The sequence below is a fragment of the Carcharhinus amblyrhynchos genome, chromosome 3, assembly GCF_965287045.1.
Source record: "Carcharhinus amblyrhynchos chromosome 3, sCarAmb.v2.hapA, whole genome shotgun sequence".
NCBI lineage: Eukaryota > Metazoa > Chordata > Chondrichthyes > Carcharhiniformes > Carcharhinidae > Carcharhinus > Carcharhinus amblyrhynchos.
In genome coordinates, this window is record NC_137326.1 from 12,669,930 (window position 1) to 12,692,016 (window position 22,087).

Sequence of the window (22,087 nt, forward strand, 5' to 3'; positions counted from 1 at the left end):
CTGAATGGCCTCGTTCTGAACTGTAGGGATTCTATTCTATTCCATAAGAAGAATATAAAACTGATACATCAGGTGCCACATGTAGTGAGGAACTACGAATATAAATATGATTTGAAATATTGGAACTGAGGTGATGATGGGGTGATTTGATCAAACAATTACAGATTATGAAGGGATGTGAGAGAATAGACAGAAGCAGATTGATTCTCATGGGGGGCTGTCCAGAACAAAGGGAATAGATAGAGGAATAAATGTAAGTGATTTAACAGAAATGGAAGATACGTTCTCCACAGAATGAGGAGTGAAGTGTACTGCCACATAAAGCAGGGGACCGTGTTTCAGAATAGGTCAGATGAGTGTTTTTTTTATGGTAGACGCGGTGGCACAGTGGTTCGCACGGCTGCCTCTTAGAGCCAGGGGCCCGGGTTCAATTCCCAGCTTGGATCACTGTCTGTGTGGAGTTTGCATGTTCTCCCCGTAACTATGTGGGTTTCCTCCGGGTGCTCTGGCTTTCTCCTACAGTCTGAAGGACGTGCTGGTTAGGTGCATTGGCCGTGCTAAATTCTCCCTCAGTGTACCCGAACAGGCACGGGAGTGTGGCGACTAGGGGATTTTCACAGTAAATTCATTGCAGTGTGAATGTAAGACTACTTGTGACAATGATAAATAAATAAATAAATAGGATAAAAGAAACTACAAAGGATTGTGAGCAAAGCCCAGTCCATCATACAAACTAGCCTCCCATCCATTGATTCCATCCACACGCCCCACTGCCTCAGAAAAGCAGCCAGCGTAATCAAAGGTCCCTTGCACTCGAGACATAGTCTCTTCCACCTTCTTCTGTCAGGAGAAAGATACAAAAGTCTGAGGTCACGTACCAACCGACTCAAGAACAGCTTCTCCCCTGCTGTCATCAGATTGTTGAATGGACCTACCATAGGTTAAGGTCATCTTTCTCTACACCCCAGCTATGACTGTAGCACTACATTCTGCACCCTTTCCTTTCCTTCTCCCCTATGTACTCTATGAAAGGTATGCTTTGTCTGTGTAGCACACAAGAAGCAACGCGTTTCACTATATCCCAATACATGTGACAATAATAAATCAAATCAAGGAGGACTGAGGGGTGAAGGTGACTGCCCGTGTGGAGGATAAATGCCAGCATAGACTGTTTTGACCATGGGCTTTGTTTCTGTGTTGTAATCTCGATGTAGTTATTTACCCTGTGGGCTTGTGGCTGCCTCTGTAATACGTGCATTCCTGATTAGCTCTGTTGTCTCTTCAGAGTCATGGGTAAGCTCCTTCGCAGGATTCCTGGCTCACTCCCTACTCCTCCTGACTCATTAGCTCCGTCTTTCTAGGTAGTTTTAAACAGAGAATTGTTATGCAATAATCTATAAACCTATCAGCAACCTCTTCCTGACTTTTGTGATTAGTTTATGGTACTCCTGAGACCTGATAACCATTAAGGAAACATTTATTTCAACATAATGGTCTGTCTTTGACCAGTAAAAACATTGAGAGAATTCTCTCTTCTCCTCATTATACTGCAGTCTGTCTTGCTGCTGATGCATAATTATACAGCTTTCGCAAACTCATTAGTCCCAATGGGAAGCAGTCTAGGTGATGAGATACAAACAGGCTTGGTGTGGGGAGGGGTGACGAGCAGTGTGTGTTGTGGGGGAGGGGGGCAGTAGTGGAAGAAGGGTGAGTTTCTAATGTTATATGCTTTGAATATTATCACCTTCTTTGAACTCCACTTGTGGCACAATGATTAGCACTGCCGCCTCACAGCATCAGGAACCCAGATTCAATTCCAGCCTCAGGTCACTGTCTGTGCGGAGTTTGCACATTCTCCCCGTGTCTGCAAGGGTTTCCTCCAGGTGCTCCGGTTTCCTCTCACACTCTAAAGATGTACAGGTTTAAGGTTTATTTATTAGCCACAAGTAGGCTTACATCCACACGGCAATAAAGTTACTGTGAAAATCCCCTCCACTCCACACCCTGATGCCTGTTCGGGTACACTGAGGGAGAATTTAGCACGGCCAATTCACCTAACCCGCACATCTTTGGACTGTGGGGGGAAATCGGAGCACCCGGAGGAAACGCACACAGACATGGGGAGAACGTGCAAACTCCACACAGATAGCGACCCAAGCCAGGAATCGAACCTGCTAGTGCCTGGCGCTGTGAACAATGAAGGAGCAGCGCTCCGAAAGCTAGTGGCTCATGCCACCAAATAAACCCGTTGGACTTTAACCTGGTGTTGTGAGACTTCTTACTGTGAGGCAACAGTGCTAAGCACTGTGCCACCGTGCTATGATGTGGGTATGCCGGCGTTGGACTGGTGTAAGTGCTATCCCCATGGCCACGATTGGCCATGCTAAACCCAGTCTTGTTGAGTTTTGATGGAGCACAGTTGCACTTCTGACAAAATATCTTTTGCTTAAGAGAATAAGTATTGAAACTTTCAGCTTAAGTTTGAATCAGTGTATGGGATGGAGGGAGGGTTGGCAATATTTAGTGTTCACCAGCAGAGCATTTTCAACACTGAGGTGAGTGTTTCAGGAATTGTATAAAATATAAATGCCCAAAGCTCTGAGCTGATGATAAGTAATGCTTCTTCTTTTTGTTTCCCCCAGAGGATATATTTGTGCAGCAAACCCAAGATGCAAGGAATCCAATTATCTATGCCGTGTTCTCTGCCTCAGGGTAGGTAACCTGCCCTTCAGTCGGGAAATGGAGAAAAAGCCATGTCGAATTGGCAAGGCTGGAAATTAACAAATTTCTCCTTCAGACGCGACCTTACTCTGCAGAATTATTCACCAATACTTCCCATTCCCATGCGTTCAATATTCAGGTTGAAGAGATTGCTTGGATTTAGGAATTTGAATGGATGGAATTCAGCATTGATTTGGTTAGAACCATTCCCTCATCTCTGGGTCTCGTACCTGTATCCATCCCCTTTTCTTCTGTGACAGAATTCTAGCCTCTCTACCAGTGTCCAAAGCAGTGAGCAGGGGCCCACTGTTAACCTAGTCCCATCCGAAAGTACGATTCTGCAGGGAGATCTTGTGACGCAATGGGTTGGTGTCCCTGCCTCTGAGCCAGAAGCTCCGGGTTCCAGTCCCACCCCAGGACTAGATGGCCAAGGAAGGTCCGTTGATAAATGCAACACACTGCGGATGCTGGAATCTGAATCAAAGAAGGAAAAGTCCTGGAAAATCTCAGCAGGTCTGGCAGCATCTGTGGAGAGAGAATAGAGGCAATGTTTCAAATCTGGATGACCCTTTGGCAGAAATGTATTCATAACATGGTCAAACAGGTTGAGTGCATCAACCTGAAAATCAGTTTAAACCACGCCAGTGGCTGGCAGTAAGAGCAGGAGAGACTCCTGACCAGCCACACATGATGTGGAGATCCTTCCCTCAAGCTATAAGCCTCTGGTGACAGATTAGTGAGCTGTTCCAGGGATTACTAGCTATGGAAACAGATGAAAGTCTGCCTTATGGCGCCATCCCTTGTAGCTGTTGATACACAGCCCTGCCCTGTCAGCAAGCACATCCACTTACAATGCTGTTACTGACAGGTAAATGGGAGATGCCATTACCTCCTGTGGTACACAGGGAGCCATAAACATAATTGACAAAGTCTCAGTGACTTCAGTCAGTCGGGACTTTAGGGGTGGGATTTTCCATCCCCCTCGCACCAAGACCCAGAAAATCCTGCCTAAGGACAACAGACCTTTGCACGGTCCTGTCCTGCTCTCTACCGTTCCCGTGGCGGGCCAGACAGGAAACCTTCACCCTTGATGTTAGGAGAATAGAGGGAGAGAGTGAGGAAAATGTGTTCATGTCGAGTGTTCCTGGAATGTGAATTCCACAGGGAATGACTGAAACAGACACTAGTGCAACTGTTAAAGGAAAGTTAGATCAGTATCTGAAGGCATGGGGAAAGGGCATGGCATAGGATTACTATTGGATGGCTGCCATAGGAAGCTAGTACAGATGCAATGGGCCAAATGGACTCCGTCTGTGCTTTAAATGCCTTTGCCTCTATTCCTGACCATCATTGTGGAGATAGAAAGTGAAGGAGGGTCGAGTGATAAAAGCATTTGTTCAGTGAGGACTTTGTTGGACAACAAGTTAAATGTTGCTCCTAAACTTTAACCACTGTCCCATCATGTCAATGAGAGTCAAGCTAGGACATGGTCCTGGAACAGCGGGAGTGCCCAATCTGCACGATCCCAATTTCTAGTCAGAATTAAAATGTAAATGAGTCACAGGAAACAGATGTGATGGGCTGAATGGTCTCTTTCTGTGCTGTAACTTTACTATGCTTCTAAGAACCACAGAGGGCTGTATCTCCCTTGGATGATGCCCACCATGAACTGAAGTCCCACCGTTCTAAAGCCTTTGTTAATCATCATAGAATCCCAACAGTGCAGAAAGAGGCTATTCGGCTCATTGAGCCTTCACCAGCAAAATCCCACCCAGGCCCTATCCCCGTAACCCCGTGTATTTACTCTGCTAATCCCCCCGACACTAAGGGGCAATTTAAAATGGCCAATCAACTGAACCCTGTGCATCTTTGGAGTGTGGAAGGAAACCGGAGCACCCGGAGGAGACCCACACAGACACGGGGAGAACATGCAAACTCCACACAGTGACCCGAGGCCGGAATCGAACCAGGTTCCCTGGCGCTGTGAGACAGCAGTGCTAAGCACTGTGCTGCCCTCATGCTGTCACGATATGACACTGTGTAGCATTGGTGTACCAAATTATTCAGACAAAATTCCTTTCTTCGTGCTGTAGAAGAGGTGTTAATCCAACAGTTTTCTTGGTGTCAAACCCATGGCTGTTACCGTTGTTTTAAAAGCCTCGAATCATCCTGTGTTCTCTGACGGGAGATTTCTTTCCTGCCAACAGGTCAGTCTTCAAAGGCTCCGCTGTGTGTGTCTATTCGATGACCGACATCCGGACTGTCTTTAATGGGCCCTTCGCACACAAAGAGGGGCCAAATTACCAGTGGATGCCTTACACGGGGAAGATACCATACCCCAGGCCCGGCACTGTGAGTAGCTTTCTTCACTAACAAGATAAATCTTTCTGTTCAGCATCAACCGGGGTGGGGGTGGGATAAGATGTCTATGGGCTGGATCTCCAAGTCTGACAGCCAACACTCAAACAGCTTTTCCATCCATTAATGTTGGTGATATAGGCATCACTTTCCAGAGCGGGAATCGAACCCCTCCCCACAGTGTCCCTCCATGACAGATTCATTCAGAGGGTCCCTCATGTCCACTGCTCTTTCACAAGACGAAAAGCCAACATAATAGTTAAGAAAGCCCACCAACGCCTCCACTTTTTTAGAAGATTAAGGAAATTCAGCATGTCAGCTCCAACCCTCAGCAACTTTTACAGATGCATCATAGAAAGCATTCTTTCTGGTTGTATCACAGCTTATTCTGGCTCCTGTTCCGCCCAAGACCACAAGAAACTACAAAGGGTCGTGAATGTAGCCCAATCCATCACGCAAAGCAGCCTCCCACCCATTGATTCCATCTACGCTTCTCACTGCCTTGGAAAAGCAGCCAGCATAATTAAGGACCCCACATACCCCAGACATACTGTCTTCCACCTTCTTCCGTTAGGAAAAAGAAACAAAAGCCTGAGGAAAAACAAACAAAAGCCCGAGGTCATGTACCAACAGACTCAGGAACAGTTTCTTCCCTACAGACTTTTGAATGGACCTACCTCGCATTAAGTTGATCTTTCTCTACACCCTAACTATGCCTGTAAACCTACATTCTGCACCCTCTCCTTTCCTTCTCTATGAACGGTATGCTTTGTCTGTATTGTGTTCAAGAAACAATACTTTTCGTTGTATCCTAATACGTGCGACAATAACAAATCAAATCAAATCAAACCTCCCCCAGTTTAGCTTCCTGAAGACTCTTTCTCCCTTTTGGTACCTACCTCTCATGGGCAGAGTGAGCAGACCAGACAAATCTCACTCCAAGCAGCCAGGGCTAATACAGCCTTATCCTCCCTCCTCGCCAAGGACTTGGTTGAAATTTCCCCCTGACCGGCCAGTTCCTGTTGTAAACTCTTGCCCAGTTATTAAGGGCAGCAATCAGGTAATTTGACTTTCTGAGGCAATTTTTTCCGAAGGTGAATGGGCTGGCTAGTCACTGGCATCACGCACTCGGTATCTGTGTTTTCCCAGGCTAGGGAGGCTCCAGATAGATCAATGCTGTAGACCAAACCATTGTGGTGGATGGGAACCATTCCAGAACTTTCCAGACACCTCCCTGTCAATGATGTCACCTGAACAGACAGGCTGTTACTGCTGAAGGAAAAAGTAGAACGAAATATTCTGTACAATCCCACACGTCTGGGAACAGGCAAAGGGAGAGGAATGTTCACACAGAAATGAGGTTAAACCACCCCAGTGGTTGTGAGTTGACAGCTTCAAATGGGTCGTGATATCAGGCAGCTAGATGACAGTTTATGAGGCTGGAGTGCATGGAGGCGAGCCTTACTTTGTGTTTATCTACTGCAACACTTGACCTGGAGACCCGTGGCGATGATAAATGTGCACAAACAACATTGCAAAGATGGCGTGTCCAACAATGTCACCACATTCACCCCCTACCCAGCCCCAGCCCCACTCCCACTCACCCCGGCAACACCACCCCCCACCCCCACCATACTTTCCTCCAATAATGTTAAAGAAAGAACCTGGGTTTATATAGACCTCAGAATAGAAACGTACTAGCATAAAAACTAGAAGCAGGAGAAGTCCATTTGCCCTTTCAAGCTTGCTCTGCCATTCATTATGATCATGACTGATCATCAAATTCAATATCCTGATTTCCCCCTTTCCTCCCATATCCCTTGATCCAAAAATGTGAGGGTTAGTTGGATTTGTCGTGCTAACTTGCCCGTTGTGTCAGAGGGACTACCTAGGGTAAATGCATGGGCGACTGGGCCTGGGTGGCATTGTGGTTGGTGCAAACGCGATGGGCCAAACAGCCCCCTTCTGCACTGTGGAATTTATAATTCGATCCCTTTAGCCCCAAGAGCGATATGTAAATTCTTCTTGAAATCAGACAACATTTTGGCCTCAACTACTTTCTGTGGTAGTGAATTCCACACATTCATCACCCTCTGGGTGAAGAAATTTCTCCTCACCTCAGTTCTGAAAGGTTTACCCCTTATCCTCAAACTATGACGCCTAGTTCTGGACTCCCCCACCATCGGGAACTTTCTTTCTGAATCTACCCTGTCTAACCCTGTTAGAATTTTATAAGTTCCTATGAGATCCCCTCTCATTCTAAACTCCAGTGAATATAATCCTAACTGACTTAGTCTCTCCTCATATGACAGACCTGCCATCCCAGGAATCAGCCTGGTAAACCTTCGCTGTGCTCCCTCTGTAGCAAGGACATCCGTCCTCAGATAAGGATACCAAAACTGCACAAAATACTCGAGGCATGGTCACAGCGATGCTTCAAGTACTTTGCAGCCAGTGAAGTGCTTGTGAAGTGTACTCACAGATGTAATTTAAGAACCATAGAAGCCAGCATGCACGCAGCAAGATCTCACAAACAGCAATATGACATTGACCAGGTAATGTTGCAGTATTTTTGTCTGGGAGGCAATATTGGCCAAGACACTGGACAGGACAGCCATTCATGATCACAATAGCACAAGATCAGTAAGGGACATTGGAATAAAATACATCTGTCCAAAAACTGAAACATAGTTTGTGAAAGGATCTGGTGAGACTTCTTTTTCCAATATCTCTTGCAGTGTCCCGGAGGCACCTTTACCCCTTCAATGAAATCCACAAAGGATTACCCGGACGAAGTGATCAACTTCATGAGGAACCATCCCACCATGTACAATGCCATCTACCCAGTCCACAAGCGCCCTCTGGTGGTCAGGACCAACGTCGATTATGAGTTCACCACCATCACAGTGGATCAGGTGGATGCAGCGGACGGACGGTACGAGGTCCTATTCCTCGGAACAGGTAAAGGATCCAGTTTAGAAAATTAACTCTTACCTTGCCCAGATAGTGTGAGTTAGGGGGAACAAAGTGGGTGGGTGGGGGGGGGAGGTATTAGAAGGAACAGAGTGAATGGGGGGGAGGTTAGAGACATTAGAGAAGACACTGCAGTGAAACAATGGTGATTAAAAATTGAAATAAATAAAGGAAGTTTGATGGGGTAAATCAGAAGGGGCAACTTCCTCTGCAGGGGGACTCCCAAACAAGGGGAATAGAATGAAAATTAGACCCAAGTTGACAAGGTGAACAAAAGGTTAAAGTGATGAACTGCTAATGTGTTGTTCTTAGGGCGGCCTGGTGGCACAGTGGTCAGCACTGCTGCCTCACTACACCAGGAACATGGGTTCAATTCCCAGCTTGGGTCACTGCCTGTTCTCCCCGTGTCTGCTTGGGTTTCCTCCAAGTGCTCTGGTTTCCTCCCACCCTCCAAAGGTGTGCAGGTTGGGGGGATTGGCCATGCTAAGTTGCTCCTAAGTGTCCCACATGTGTAGATTAGTGGTGTCAATATGTGGAGTTATAGGGACATGGCCTGGGGAAGATAAAAGGGTAGATCAGAGCAGACTCAATGAGCCGAGTAGCCCCCATCTGCACTGTCCAAATTCTATGATTCTCCCCCCCATTTAACTCATCATAACGACATTTTACATTCTCCCTAATGTCTGTATTTTAAGCTCGACTGCAAATTCGATCTCACAGAACCTCCGCAATGTACTCTAAGTTTTGCAGTCTGTTTACCATGAAAGTATAATGTCCCAGGAGAAAGGTGAGATGCCACACTTCAGCTCTTCATTTTGCCTTTCCCTTCAGATCGTGGAACAGTGCAGAAAGTGATCGTACTCCCCAAGGATGACATGGAAACCGAGGAGCTGATTCTTGAAGAAGTCGAGGTTTTCAAGGTCACTGTTAACCTCCTTAATCTGGTTCACTAACAGCACAATTAGGGGATGGGTAATAAAATGCTGGCCTAGCCAGCGAATCCCACCTCCCACAAATGGATATTTTAAAAAAAAACCTGCTTAACTGACAGCAAATCTGCCATTCAGAAAGGGCAAGAACATTCCTGGGGATATTGGACATATTTTAAGCTTGTGCGGGATTTTCCCCCTTCCCCCGCGGTGTGTTTTGTGTAAGTGGAGGTGGCCCGTCATTGGGAGTTTCCAGTCCCGCCGCTGTCAGCAGGCTTGCTCATTGTTCGCACCCTCTGCGACTGGGGAACCCACAGTGGGGGAAGGGGGGGGAATGGAAAATCACCCTGGCAGGAATGGCCAGAAAGTCCCGCCTGAGGTTTCTCAGATTTTGAAACCAAGTTAAACGGGGAAAACCGAAGATTTTGGTGCAGATTGAGGTCATTCAGCCCGTCATGTCACTCCTGGCTCTTTCCCAAAGCAATCCAGAATGAATCCCACTGTGCCACCACACTGGCCGACATCTCCCTTTGCTTTAGGTTGCTGTCGACTCACCCTTTAACAGACGCAGTGATCCCTGCCTCAGCTCCCCTGACTGGCGTTATGCATTCCACGCTCTGCAGACTCAATTCCAAGACAATCCCCCAAAAATCTGATATCTAATACTTCGTGGCATTAAACCAGATACAGGTCAACACGACAACTCTGCAAAACATTAGCCCTGTTTAAATACTGTTTTTCCTTCTTTTAAAAATGTTTCCTGTCACTAATTTAATAAAGAGAACATTTGACAACCACTTCCTATCCCTCGAGAACACAGAGGTTCCCTCAGCTACATCCCCAGCCTCTCCACCCAACCCCCCTCCCTACAATTTCCCCCACCCACCCTCCCTATTTTCTTTCAAGCCTCCTGCCTTATTAAGTATTGGTTTTCAGAGGATCGAATTGCACCAGCCCCCAAAGGTATCTTCCCCCACTACTGCCCCCCAGCTCCTACATTTCCACCGCACCCCATCCTCCACCTGGGAGCAGGGGAGATCATAAGAACATTAAAACATAAGAAATAGGAGCAGGAGTAGGCCATCTAGCCCTTCGAGCCTGCCCCGCCATTCAATAAGATCATGGCTGATCTGTCGTGGCTCAGTTCCACATTCCCGCCCTCTCCCCATAACCCTTAGACAAATCCAGCCTCAACTCGTCAGCAACAATAGAAGCTTGGCTGCTTGCCGCGAAACAATTACACCACTTTTTAAAAGTAAACCTGCCTCTTAATATACCATCACACTTGTACAGATCCTTTACAGATGGGCGGTTAGCACTGCGCTAGGTTCGATTCCCGGCTTGGGTCACTGTCTGTGTGAAATCTGCATGCTCTCCCCGTGTCTGTGTGGGTTTCCTCCGGGTGCTCCGGTTTCCTCCCACAGTCCAAAAGACATGCTGGTTAGGTGCATTGTCTATGCTAAATTCTCCCTCAGTGTGGCGACTAGGGGATTTTCACAGTAACTCCATTGCAGTGTTAATGTAAGCCTACTCATGACACTAATAAATAAACTTTAGATCCTGCCATGTGTTGACAAGTTCAAACATTTAATCTTTCAGATGCCAACTGAAGTAAAGACAATGAAGATCTCATCTAAAAGGGTAACAATTACTTAACCACTTTACTGATAAGTTGTAATAACATGTCGGTTGAAAATAAAAAATGAATCAAATTGTGGAGATTAGTTTCATTGTTCAAACAGAGGAAAGCAGACGCAAGGCACTCTCTGATAAACCTTGTATCTTCACATCCATAAAGGCAAAATACTGTGGTTACTGGAATCTGAAACAAAAATAGAAAATGCTGGAAAATCTCAGCAAGTCTGACAGCATCTGTGGAGAGAGAGAGAATAGAGTCAGCTTTTCGAGTCAGGGTTACGGGGGTAGGATTGGATTGATGTCAGCGCAGGGTCAGTGGGCCGAATGGCCTCCTTCTATACTGTAGGGATTCTATGATTCTACACAGATGTTGTCAGACCTGCTGAGATTTTCCAGCATTTTTTATCTTCAAATCCATATTGCTCCCCGCCCCCCCCCCCCCCCCCCACCCTACCTGGAACTGTTCCACTTCCGATTTCAAGGGTTGAGTTTCTTCCTGTCTCATATTTTAGTTTACTACCTTCCCCCTTTCTCAGGACATTGGTCTACAGGGTGGCACAGTGGTTAGCACTGCGCCCCACAGCACCATGGCCCGGGTTTGATTCCCAGCTTGGATCATTCTCTGTGCTGAGTCTGTACTTCCTTCCCAAGTCGGTGTGTTTTCTCCGGGTGCTCCAGTTTCCTCCCACAGTCCGAAAGACATGCTGGTTAGGTGCATTGGCCATGCTAAATTCTCCCTCAGTGTACCTGAACGGGTGCCGGAGTGTGGCGACTAGGGAGTTTTCACAGCAATTTCATTGCGGTGTTAATGTAAGCCTACTTGTGACACTAATAAATAAACTTTAACGCTGACCATTTACTTGCTTGAGTGAGGAAGCGATTTACTCACAGATCTGGCCGCCTGCCCTTTTTTATCTCAGCTTTCTCAGAAGACTGAGGAAATTTGGCATGTCAGTTATGGCTCTTGAATGGACCTACCCTGCATTAAGCTGATCTTTCTCGACACCCTAGCTATGACTGTAACACCATACTCTGCACTCTTGTTTCCTTTTTTGTGTACGGTGTGCTTTGTCTGTATAACGCACACATTATACTAATACATTTGACAATAATAAATCAGATCAAATCAGATCAAATTAATTGTGAATCCAATCTGCTCTGTGCAGATGAACTCCAGTTTTACACACTTAGAACATGATCTCGCGTCAAGTGGGTGCCAATTGTTAAACAACAGCACATTTTAACAAGCCTGATTACTTTTCCATGTGTTAAATATATGTTTGTGCTCGATGCCTTCTGTTGTGGTTTACAATGAATGATTAGAAGACAGATTAACTGTCTTTCTTCCATGTTCCAATCCTAAATATTATTTAGAGACTGTGACCGAGCTAGATCTTCATGTTTATGTCTTCTTCACTTCTTACAGCAACAACTCTACGTTGGCTCCACCTTGGGCATTACTCAGGTCACCCTTCACCGCTGTGACGTTTACGGGGAGGCTTGCGCTGACTGCTGTCTCGCCAGAGATCCATATTGTGCTTGGGATGGCAAAGCCTGCTCCAGATATTTAGCATCGTCGAAAAGGTAAATGATACGCTGGACCAAAAGTGAGCCATTCACTCAGCCGCCATGTTGCCCATTGGCAGCTCAGTGCCACAATATAGGAATCTGGTTCCGGGGGGCGGTCTCCACATTTCCTGTGGGCTTCACGATTCCACTTAGATAGTTCAAGTCTCTTATTCATTCATGGGACATGAGCGCCGCTGGCTGGCCAGCATTTATTGTCCATCCCTAGTTGCCCGAGGACAGTTGAGAGTCAGCCACATTGCTGTGGCTCTGGAGTCACATGTTGGCCAGACCAGGTAAGGATGGCAGCTTTCCATCCCTGAAGGAACCAGATGAGTTTTTTTTCTGACTATCGACAATGGTCATCAGTCAATTCTGAATTCCAGACATTTTTTATTGAATTCAAATTCCACCATCTGCTGTTCTGGGTCCCCAGAACATTCACTGAGTTTCAAGATTAACAGTCTATCAATAATAGGGAGTTGTGTGAAATTGCACGAGTGGGATGCCCTCTGGTATCTGCCCACCCCAACCTGGTGGTAATTTTACACTGGGGCAGGCAGGGCCACTGAGGGGAAGACCATCTTTGCCCAAGTTAAGGCTCCTAAGTGGCCTTTTAATGTCACTTTAGGGCCTTTTCCCACCCTGGCTCAATTTTTAGGCTGGTGTGCAGATGATGGTTCTCAGGGAGAAGATCGGAGAAAAACAAAGTTCAATCTTGGGATGGAAAGGTGGGGTTGTGGATGGGGGCAAGGGGTTCCATCAAAAGGTCACTGCTGACTGGGGTCACTTTCCCCTTAAGGCCCAGTGACATCTAGGCCTCATTCACCCCGGCTTATCCCTAACGACCCTGAGTGATTCCCCCCCCCCCTCCCTACTTCATGATTTCCCAGACATTCCCTATCCTCCCTGACCTGGGACCCCTGTCACTTACTGTCCTCCGGGCCCCGAGACTTTGTTCCAGGCAGCTCCCTGCAATGCCTCTTCTGGCCACTGCAGCACTGTGCCTGGAGGCACTGAAGAGCTATCAGCCAATCTGATTGACTGGGAGCTCTCCGAGGCAGGAATTCCTCCTGAATAAGGAGGTAGCCCTAATGGGAACACAAGCACCTGTGAGTTCCCCTCAAAGCCACGCACCGTTCTTACCTGGAAATATATCAACGGTTTCTTCAGTGTCACCGCATCAACATACTGAAACTCCCTCCCTAACAGCACTGGAAGTGTACCAACACAATGTGGACTGCAACAGTTCAGGAATGTGGCGCACTATCACCTTCTCAAGGGCAACTAGAGAGTGGCAATGAATGCTGGCCTAGCCAGCGATGTCCACATCCCATGAACCAATCAAAGAACAGGGAAAATTACAGCACAGGAACAGACCTGTCGGCCCTCCAAGACTGCCCGACTGCCCGACTGAACTAAAACCCCCTACCCTTCCGGGGTCCATATCCCTTCATTCCTATCCTATTCATGTATTTGTCAAGATGCCCCTTAAAAGTCACCATTGTATCTGCTTCCACTACCTCCCCGAGTTGTGACTTCCAGACAGCCACCATCCTCCGTGTAAAAATCTGCCTTGTACATCTCTTTTAAACCTTGCCCCTCTCATCTTAAACCTATGCCCCCTCGTAAATGACTGTTCCACCCTGGGAAGAAGATTCTGACTACCCACTATCTGGCTATTTTTGAACGCTCCCACCAGCTATGCAATCAATGCAATACTTAGATTTGGAAGAAATTTTAGCGCAGAGAATGAGATATAAATGACAAAACTTGCAAACAAGTGCAGCTAACTCTGTAATGTCACATAATAGAAGTACAGCAGGGATATATAAATTCAAGTGAAGTTAATAAGGCATCAGGAATGAATCACCCTGATTTCTGTTCCCTTGGGACCACACCAAAATGATCTACAATAAACAACTTGCAAGAGTTTACTTACAATGAAATATGAAACCTCTGGTTTTTAAGTAGTGTTTTTCACATTGAACTGTCTCAGATGGACACTTCTCCATGAAATGCTACAGCTGTTAGTCAGATGTGCATTCTGCAATAGCACCGCCCCACAAACATTGATGCCAATGTGTTTTGATTTCAATGACAAGAGGTTGTCATCTCAGTCCGATAGCCCTGCGTTGGGAATCATAGAATCCCTACTGTGCCGAAGGAGGCCATTCGGCCCATAGTATCTGCACCAACACCAATCCCACCCAGGTACTATCCTCGTCATCCCCAATCGCACTAATCCTGCTAACCTGCACATCTCAGGACACTAAGGGGCAGTTTAACGTGGCCAATCCACCTAACCTGCACATCTTGGGACACTAAGGGGCAGTTTAACATGGCCAATCCACCTAACCTGCACATCTTGGGACACTAAGGGGCAATTTAGTATGGCCAATCCACCTAACCTGCACATTTCGGGACACTAAGAGGCAATTCAGCATGGCCAATTCACCTAACTTGCACATCTTTGGAATGTAGGAGGAAACCGCAGCACTTGGAGGAAACCCATGCAGACACTGGGAGAATGTGTAAACTCCACACAGATCGTCAGTCACCTGAGACCTGAGTCGAACCCGGGTCCCTGGCGTTTTGAGGCAGCAGTGCTAACCACTGTGCCACTGTGCCATTCTACACAGTTGTGCCTCAGGAGGGTAATATATTGGGAGGAGAGTATGACAGGGGAACAGCCTTCCTGGAAGGAAGCAGCAGATTTTGTTTCTCTTATTCCCATGCTTTTCGATTACCCGGGTGATAGACCATTAATGAGACACACAACAACCGGCGTCCGTGTTACAGCGACGGAGAAAGCTATTAACATTTATAATACCCAGTGGAAATAAAAATCGGACTGCCATTAGTTTTGACAGGGACACAGTGTCATCAGCAGGCAGCTTGGACTGATTGTCTTAGCTTTGACAACAACAAAAGAAGTATTTATTAAAATGAATTCACAGGTTCGATCAATAATTTGTGTCACAGCCAGCTGGGAGTTGCAATGCACATCTCACCTGTCAGTCTGACACGCTCATGAAGGATTTTAATTGAGTCAAGAGAGAGAAATGGTTTCCACTGGCAGCAGAATGAGGACTGGAGTTTAAATTAAATTGGTAAGAAAGTCAGTGGGGGGATGAGGCGACTTTCTTCGCCGTTGGGCAGCAAGTTGACAGGATCAGGAAAGCATTGCCTGAGAAGCGATACATTCTTTAGCCGTTTTCAAAAGGGAATTGGATAGATACTTCAATGGGAAATGTTTTCAAGGCAGTTGGACTAATTGGACAGCTTTTCTGGTACCGGCACTATTCATAAAATCCCTACAGTGCACAGGGAGGCCATTCAGCCCATCAAGCCTGCCCTGACAACAATCCCATTCAGGCCCTATCTCCCTAATCCTATGCGTTAAACTTTGTTAGTACCCCTGACACTAAGGGACAATTTAGCACGGCCAATCCTCCTTACCTGCCCATAGAATCATAGAATCCCTACAGTGCAGAAAGAGGTCATTTGGCCCATCAACTCTGCACCAACCACAATCCCACCCAGGCCTTTTAACCCCGTAACCCTACATATTTACCCTGCTAATCCCTCGACACTAAGGGGCAACACACCATAGCCAATTAACCTAACCTGTATATCTTTGGACTGTGGGAGGAAACCAGAGGAAACCCACTCAGACACAGGGAGAAAGTGCAAACTCCACACAGATTCTCAAGCTGGAATCGAACCCAGGACCCTGGAGCTGTGAGGCTGCAGTACTAACCACTGTGCCACCGTGTTCTACGTTTATGTGGAAAAGCTCCTTGAGATTTGCTCAAGGTGGATCCTTTGCTCATTATATTTTTTTCACCATGCAGCTGTGTTGTTTCATTTATCATGGCTGCTGTCAGTGAAGCAGAAAATCATTTTCTTTAACAATAATTTAATGCAGAGGGGCATCTCTTGACTCTCATGAGTCTGTCACTCATTTTTCTCTGTGGACTTTTAGCTTCTGTTATCCTCGATACTGTCTGTGTGAGTTCAATTTTCCAATGGAACACCAAATCAGATAGAAATTTAAAAAGAAAGTCGTTAATATTATTCTGAGTGGATGAGGCAGATTGTCAGATAAACTCAAGTCTTTTGTCTCATTGTCACAGTTTGCCTCTCTCTCTCTCTCTCAGTCACTGACTCACTCCAATCAGAAATGCGTGGATTCAAATCCCACTTGCCGGATTTTAAGCACAGCATCTAGGTTGACACTTACAAGCTCATGCACCAAGAGAGTGCTACCAGCACAGTGGCACAGTGGTTAGCACTGCTGCCTCACAATGCCAGGAACCCGGGTTCAATTCCAACCTCGGGTCACAGTCTGTGCAGAGTTTGTACATGCTCCCTGTGTCTGTGTGCGGGTGGTCCAGTTTCCTCCCACAGTCTAAAGACGTACAGGTTAGGTAGATTGGCCATGATAAATTGCCCCTTGGTGTCCCAAGATGTGTAGGTTCGGTGGATTAGCAGGGTAAATATGTAGGGTCGCAGGGACAGAGTAGGGGTAAGATGATTTGTTGCAGATTTGGTGGGCCGAATGGCCTCCTTCTGCACTGTAGGCATTCTACAACTCTAATATGTTAAAATTTAGGGATAAAGATAGCTCTATTTTCTGAATGTAACAGTGATGCCAACATGCCCGTGTGGGTTACTGATTTAGTTCAGTGTTACCAAACCACCATCTTTTGCTTTACACCATTGGTTTTGTAAGTACAGGACTAAGGTTCAGAAAACATCATGATTGGCAGAAGAAAAAGCAATCAATCTATTAGGAAGAGAAGAATCTTACCTTAGCCTTTTGCGGCCAGTCAGAAAGTGGTGTTATGTTTTTCAATCCATTGGCCTTGGTATCTATGGACCAAAAGCAGTCGTAACCAGAGAGGTGGAACTGAGGCACTGGGGTCCAGTGAAAGGCAGCAGGAAAAAACTTGCATTTCTGTAGAATTGTTCAAAACCTCAGGATGTCCCAAAGCACCTTTTAGCCACTGAAGTGTTTTTTGAAGTGTAGTGGTTGATGTAATGTAGGAAATGCAGCTGCCAATTTCCACACAGCAAGCTCCCACAGACAGCAATACGCTCAAGCACAGATAAGCTGTTTCGGTGATGTTGATTGAGGATTAACTATTAACATCAAGGATGTCCAGGCCAGTTCCTCTTCGAAGTAGTGCTGTGGGATCTTTTACAGCTACCCGAGAAAGTAGACAGAGCCTCACCTCAGCGTCTCATTCAAAAAAATTATAGAATCAGAGAATCCCTACAGTGCAGAAGAGGGCCATTCAACCCATCAAATCCACACCGATCATTATCCCACCCAAGCCCTTTCCCTGTAACCCCACATATTTAATCTGCTAATCCCCTCACACCAGGGTCAATTTAGCATGGTCAATCAAACTAACTCACACATCCTTGGACTGTCGGTGGAAACCAGAGCACTTGGAAAAAACCCACACAGACACAGGGAGAACGTGCAGACTCCACACAGACAGTGAACCAAGGCCAGAATTGAACCCAGATCCCTGGCGCAGTGAGGCAGCAGTGAAGACCACTGTACAACTGTGCTGCCCACTGGTAGTGTGGCACTGCGGCATTCCCTCAGCACTGTGAGTGGCCTGGTGGTGCAGTGGTTAGCACTGCTGCCTCACAGCACCAAGAACCTGGGTTCGATTCCTGGTTTGGGTCACTGTCTGTGTGGAGTCTGCACATCCTCCCAAGTGTCTGCATGAGTTTCCTCTGGGTGCTCCAGTTTCCTCCCACAGTCTGAAAAAACATGCTGCTTAGGGTGCATTGACCTGAACAGGTGCCAGAGTGTGACAACTAGGGAAATTTCACAGTGATTTCATTGCAGTGTTAATGTAAGCCTTACGTGACTAATAAAAATACTTTAATTGCCCTCGACTGTCAGCCTACATCTCTGCTCAGGTTTCCAAAGTGGGATTTGAAGCCACAACCTTCTGACTCAGAGGTGAAAGGGTTCCCAAGGCAGGAGTTAACTCAAACTTGTGGGTTACAGATGGTAGGGTGTAGTTTGTGGAAACTATCGGCATATAGGAAGCTAAGTAAATCAGAGAAAGAGACCTGGAAATTGGAGCACATCCTATTGATGTTTTTCATAACCTCTTAAAATTTGATGTTGACTCTGGACAGAAATTCATACTTTCCACAAGTTCACTGGGAATAAAACTCAGTTCAGAATTCCAAACTGGTTTGTGGTTTCTTACTCTCACCGGAACCTGTTTCCTTGTGTTTCCCACAGGCGAAGTCGAAGGCAAGACGTACGGCATGGCAACCCAATCCGGCAGTGCCGAGGTTACAATTCCAACGGTGAGTCGGGAGACGTTTCCTTCTTCTGTGGGAGCCAGTTATCAATAAACTCCCAATGCATGGTGAATAATGGGTAATTAGTGAGTCGTTTGCAGAGAGACAAGGGCCTCTTAGAGAGATGCAAACAACAAGAGGTAGATGTATACAGCCAGGAGAGTTACAGAAATGTACACAGCCAGGAGAGTTACAGAAATGTACACAGCCAGGAGAGTTAGAGAGATGTACACAGGTGGGAGAGTTAGAGAGGTGGACACAGCCAGGAGCGTCATTGTATACAGCCAGGAGAGTTAGAGAGATGTACATAGATGGGAGAGATAGAGAGATATACACAGCAGCAGAGTTAGCAAGGTGTACACAGCCAGGAGAGTAAAACAGATAAGACAGCCTGGAGAGTTGGAGAGATGTACTCAGATTGGAGAGATGTACACAGCAGCAAAGTTAGCAAGGTGTACACAGCAGGAGAATAAGCAAGGTGTATACAGCTAGGAGATGTGGAGGGTTGAGGTGAAAGGTAGAGGGTCACCTCACGCCTCACCTCTGAAACTCACTTCAACAAAACTGAGTGCATTGAGAGCAATAAGACAGACAACTGGAATATTTTGAGGAGACAATCTGAAATGAATAGTCTTTGAGACGAAATGATTGAATTGGATACTCATCATTTCAGCAGTTTAGAATTGTTAAGGATACACTAACTGGGCCCCTTTCAAAGTAAATGGACACTAATGCATGGAGTTCCCCTCAGAGTGCGGTGCACTGTCTGTGCTTACCGAACTGAAGGGTTTCTTTATGTTTTCGAATGGAATGGATGGTATCACATTGCGCCCTAACCCTCTCTTATACATTGACAGCTAATAGGAAAGCGGCAGAGACGGAACAGTATGGAGTGGAAGGCAGCAGCACCTTCCTCGAGTGTCAGCCCAAGTCTCCTCAGGCCAGCATTAAGTGGGTGCTACAGAGACATGGCAGCGAGCGGAAGAAAGAGGTAAATCTATAACCGGGATTCATAATCTTCAACCCACCCTTATAGAGTTTAATCAGCAAGCCCTATCCACTGACCTTAAAGTAACTCCACCATCCAGACCATTAACAAACAATACCTTAATCTAATAATGGCTTGACAACTCATGTCTGCACCATATATGCTGTGGATTTTTAGAAGAGTCTAATGTAGTTGCAGTTAAATCTGCAGAAAACATTCAACATTGAAGGCCATTTAGCCCAAACTGTTCAATGCTGGTATTTATGCTCCATGGTGGTTAGGCCACAACATGTGTACCATGTGGGCAGCACAGTGGTTAGCACTACTTCCTCACAGCACCTGGGGCCCAGGTTCAATCCCGGCCTTGAAGAGACTGTGTGGAGTTTGCACATTCTCCCCATGTCTGCGTGGGTTTCCTCCAGGTGCTCCGGTTTCCTCCCATAGTCCAAAGAATTGCAGGTGGATTGGCCATGCTAAATTGCTACTTAATGTCCAATAATGTGTAGGTTAGGTGGCTTAATGGGATAAATGCATGGGGTCATGGGCATAGGGCAGTGGAAGGGCACATGGATAAACGCTTTGTTGGAGAGTTGGTGCAGACTTGATGGGCCAAATGGCCTCCTTGAGCACTGTAACAATTCTATGTGCAGTGCTGGTCATTGCACTATAGAAAGGATATAATTGAACTAAAGAGGGTGCCGAGGAAATTTATGAGAATGTCGCCAAGACTGGAAAATAGTGGTTATGAGGAAAGATTGGGTAGGCTGGAGTTGTTCTCCTTGGAACAGAGGAGGCTGAGAAGAGATCTGATTGAGATGTAAAAATTTGTGAAGGGCCAGGAGGCAGGTTCAATCGAATCATTCAAAAGGGAATCAGACTGTTGTCTGAAAAGGAAAAACGTGCAGGGTGAGAGGAGAAGGTGAGGGAATGGCACTTGAGGGAGTTGTTCCTTTGGAGAGCTGGCACTGACACAATGGGCTGAATGGCATCCTTCTGTGCTGTGACAATTTTGTGATGGGTCCTTAATCCTGAGGAAGGCCCGCCTGACATTCCTTCACCAAAAGGAGGCAATGTGGGACTCCTGCCAACCAGCGAGCCAATTACCCCAATTAAATACTGAATTCCGAGGTTGAATTTTATTTCAGAAAGATATGTTTGGCGGTTCCAGGATGCAATGAGGCAATGCCTTACCTAAGGCTTTAAGATGTGAAAATTCTGATGGATAATTGGCACCTGGATAAATGAGGCTGTTAGATTGAGCAGACCTGGAATCCAGAATGTGACAATGTACACTTGAATATGATCAGAGTGCAATGTTTCAAAATAAATAATTATCTGTAAAGTGTTTTGGGACTTTCTGAGGTTGTGAAGGGTACTCTATAGATGTGAGTTCCTTATTACAGCAGCCATAATGGTGTCAGATATGAAGTGGCCACACTGTTTTGAGCTGTTAATTAGTAATCAGGGTCAAGGTTCCTTTTGAGACAGCATCGATAACACTTGCCTGCATTTAATCCAGCCACCACCTGAGTTAGAGTCAGAGTCATCGAGGTTTACGGCATGGAAACAGACCCTTCGGCCCAACTTGTCCATGCTGCCCAGATTCTCCCACTAAACTTGTCCCAATTGCCCGCATTTGGCCCATATCCTTCCATACCCATCTTACCCATGTAACTGTCTAAATGCTTTTTTTAAAAAAGAATTGTACCCACCCCATTACTACCTCTGGCAGCTGGTTCCAGACACACACCACCCTTTGTGTGAAAGAATTGCCCCTTTGGATCCTTTTGTATCTCCCCTCTCTTACCTTAAACCTATGCCCTCTAGTTTTAGACTCCCTCCCTACCTCTGGGAAAAGATATTGACTCTCTACCTGATCTATGCCCCTCATTATTTTATAGACCTCTATAAGATCACCCTTCAGCTTCCTACGTTCCAGGGAAAAAAGTCCCAGTCTATCCAACCTCTCCTTATAACTCAAACAGTCAAGTCCCGGTAGCATCCTAGTAAATCTTTTCCGCACTCTGTCTGGTTTAGACTTGCCTTGTTATTAAGTTAACACATATCAATGAATGATCACCCTTCACTCCAGTTGCTACAAAATTCCCCCACTTACACCAAAGATCAACTCACCGCCACCCCCACATGCACACACACACAAACACACAAATTCTGGTCACCAGCCATTAGCAATGTCAGGAAGTTGGACCACCCCAGCTGACGCGAGCTTCCTGTGCTGACGTATAAAGTTCAGATCCAAGCACTTTTGGCTCAAGTAGCTATCCACCCCCAGCTGCTGGGAAGTGAGTCATCTAAGTAGTGAAGCTGCAAGCACTTCCTTTCTCATGAGAAGGGTGTTGCTTATCCTTCTTTGTCAACCAGTGCCAATGTCAAGGACTGGGCTGTATGTACGTATCACTGGCAGGAAGAGCCTTGGTTAAAATGAAAAGCTTCAGCTTTTTTTTTTCGCTTTCAGTCCCAAGATTTTGTAATGCTCATCTCACAAAGCTTAACTCGCTCTCTGCAAAAGGAAACAGTGTGTAACGTCACCCAACGTACTCTTAACATCATC

The 22,087-nt window shown here is 46.2% G+C and overlaps 1 protein-coding gene across 5 annotated transcripts in view; it reads left to right on the forward strand.

Annotated features, from left to right (window-relative positions):
* sema3fb (sema domain, immunoglobulin domain (Ig), short basic domain, secreted, (semaphorin) 3Fb) overlaps positions 1 to 22,087 on the forward strand; it is a 258,447-nt gene that overhangs the window by 231,410 nt on the left and 4,950 nt on the right. For all 5 annotated transcript variants that reach the window (XM_080181453.1, XM_080181449.1, XM_080181450.1 and 2 more), the window contains exons 10-17: positions 2,643 to 2,712; positions 4,929 to 5,073; positions 7,818 to 8,040; positions 8,884 to 8,972; positions 10,581 to 10,622; positions 12,046 to 12,203; positions 18,466 to 18,533; positions 19,385 to 19,518. In XM_080181453.1, the coding sequence (XP_080037579.1) occupies positions 2,643 to 2,712; positions 4,929 to 5,073; positions 7,818 to 8,040; positions 8,884 to 8,972; positions 10,581 to 10,622; positions 12,046 to 12,203; positions 18,466 to 18,533; positions 19,385 to 19,518 (929 nt within the window). The remainder of the gene's footprint in view (positions 1 to 2,642; positions 2,713 to 4,928; positions 5,074 to 7,817; positions 8,041 to 8,883; positions 8,973 to 10,580; positions 10,623 to 12,045; positions 12,204 to 18,465; positions 18,534 to 19,384; positions 19,519 to 22,087) is intronic.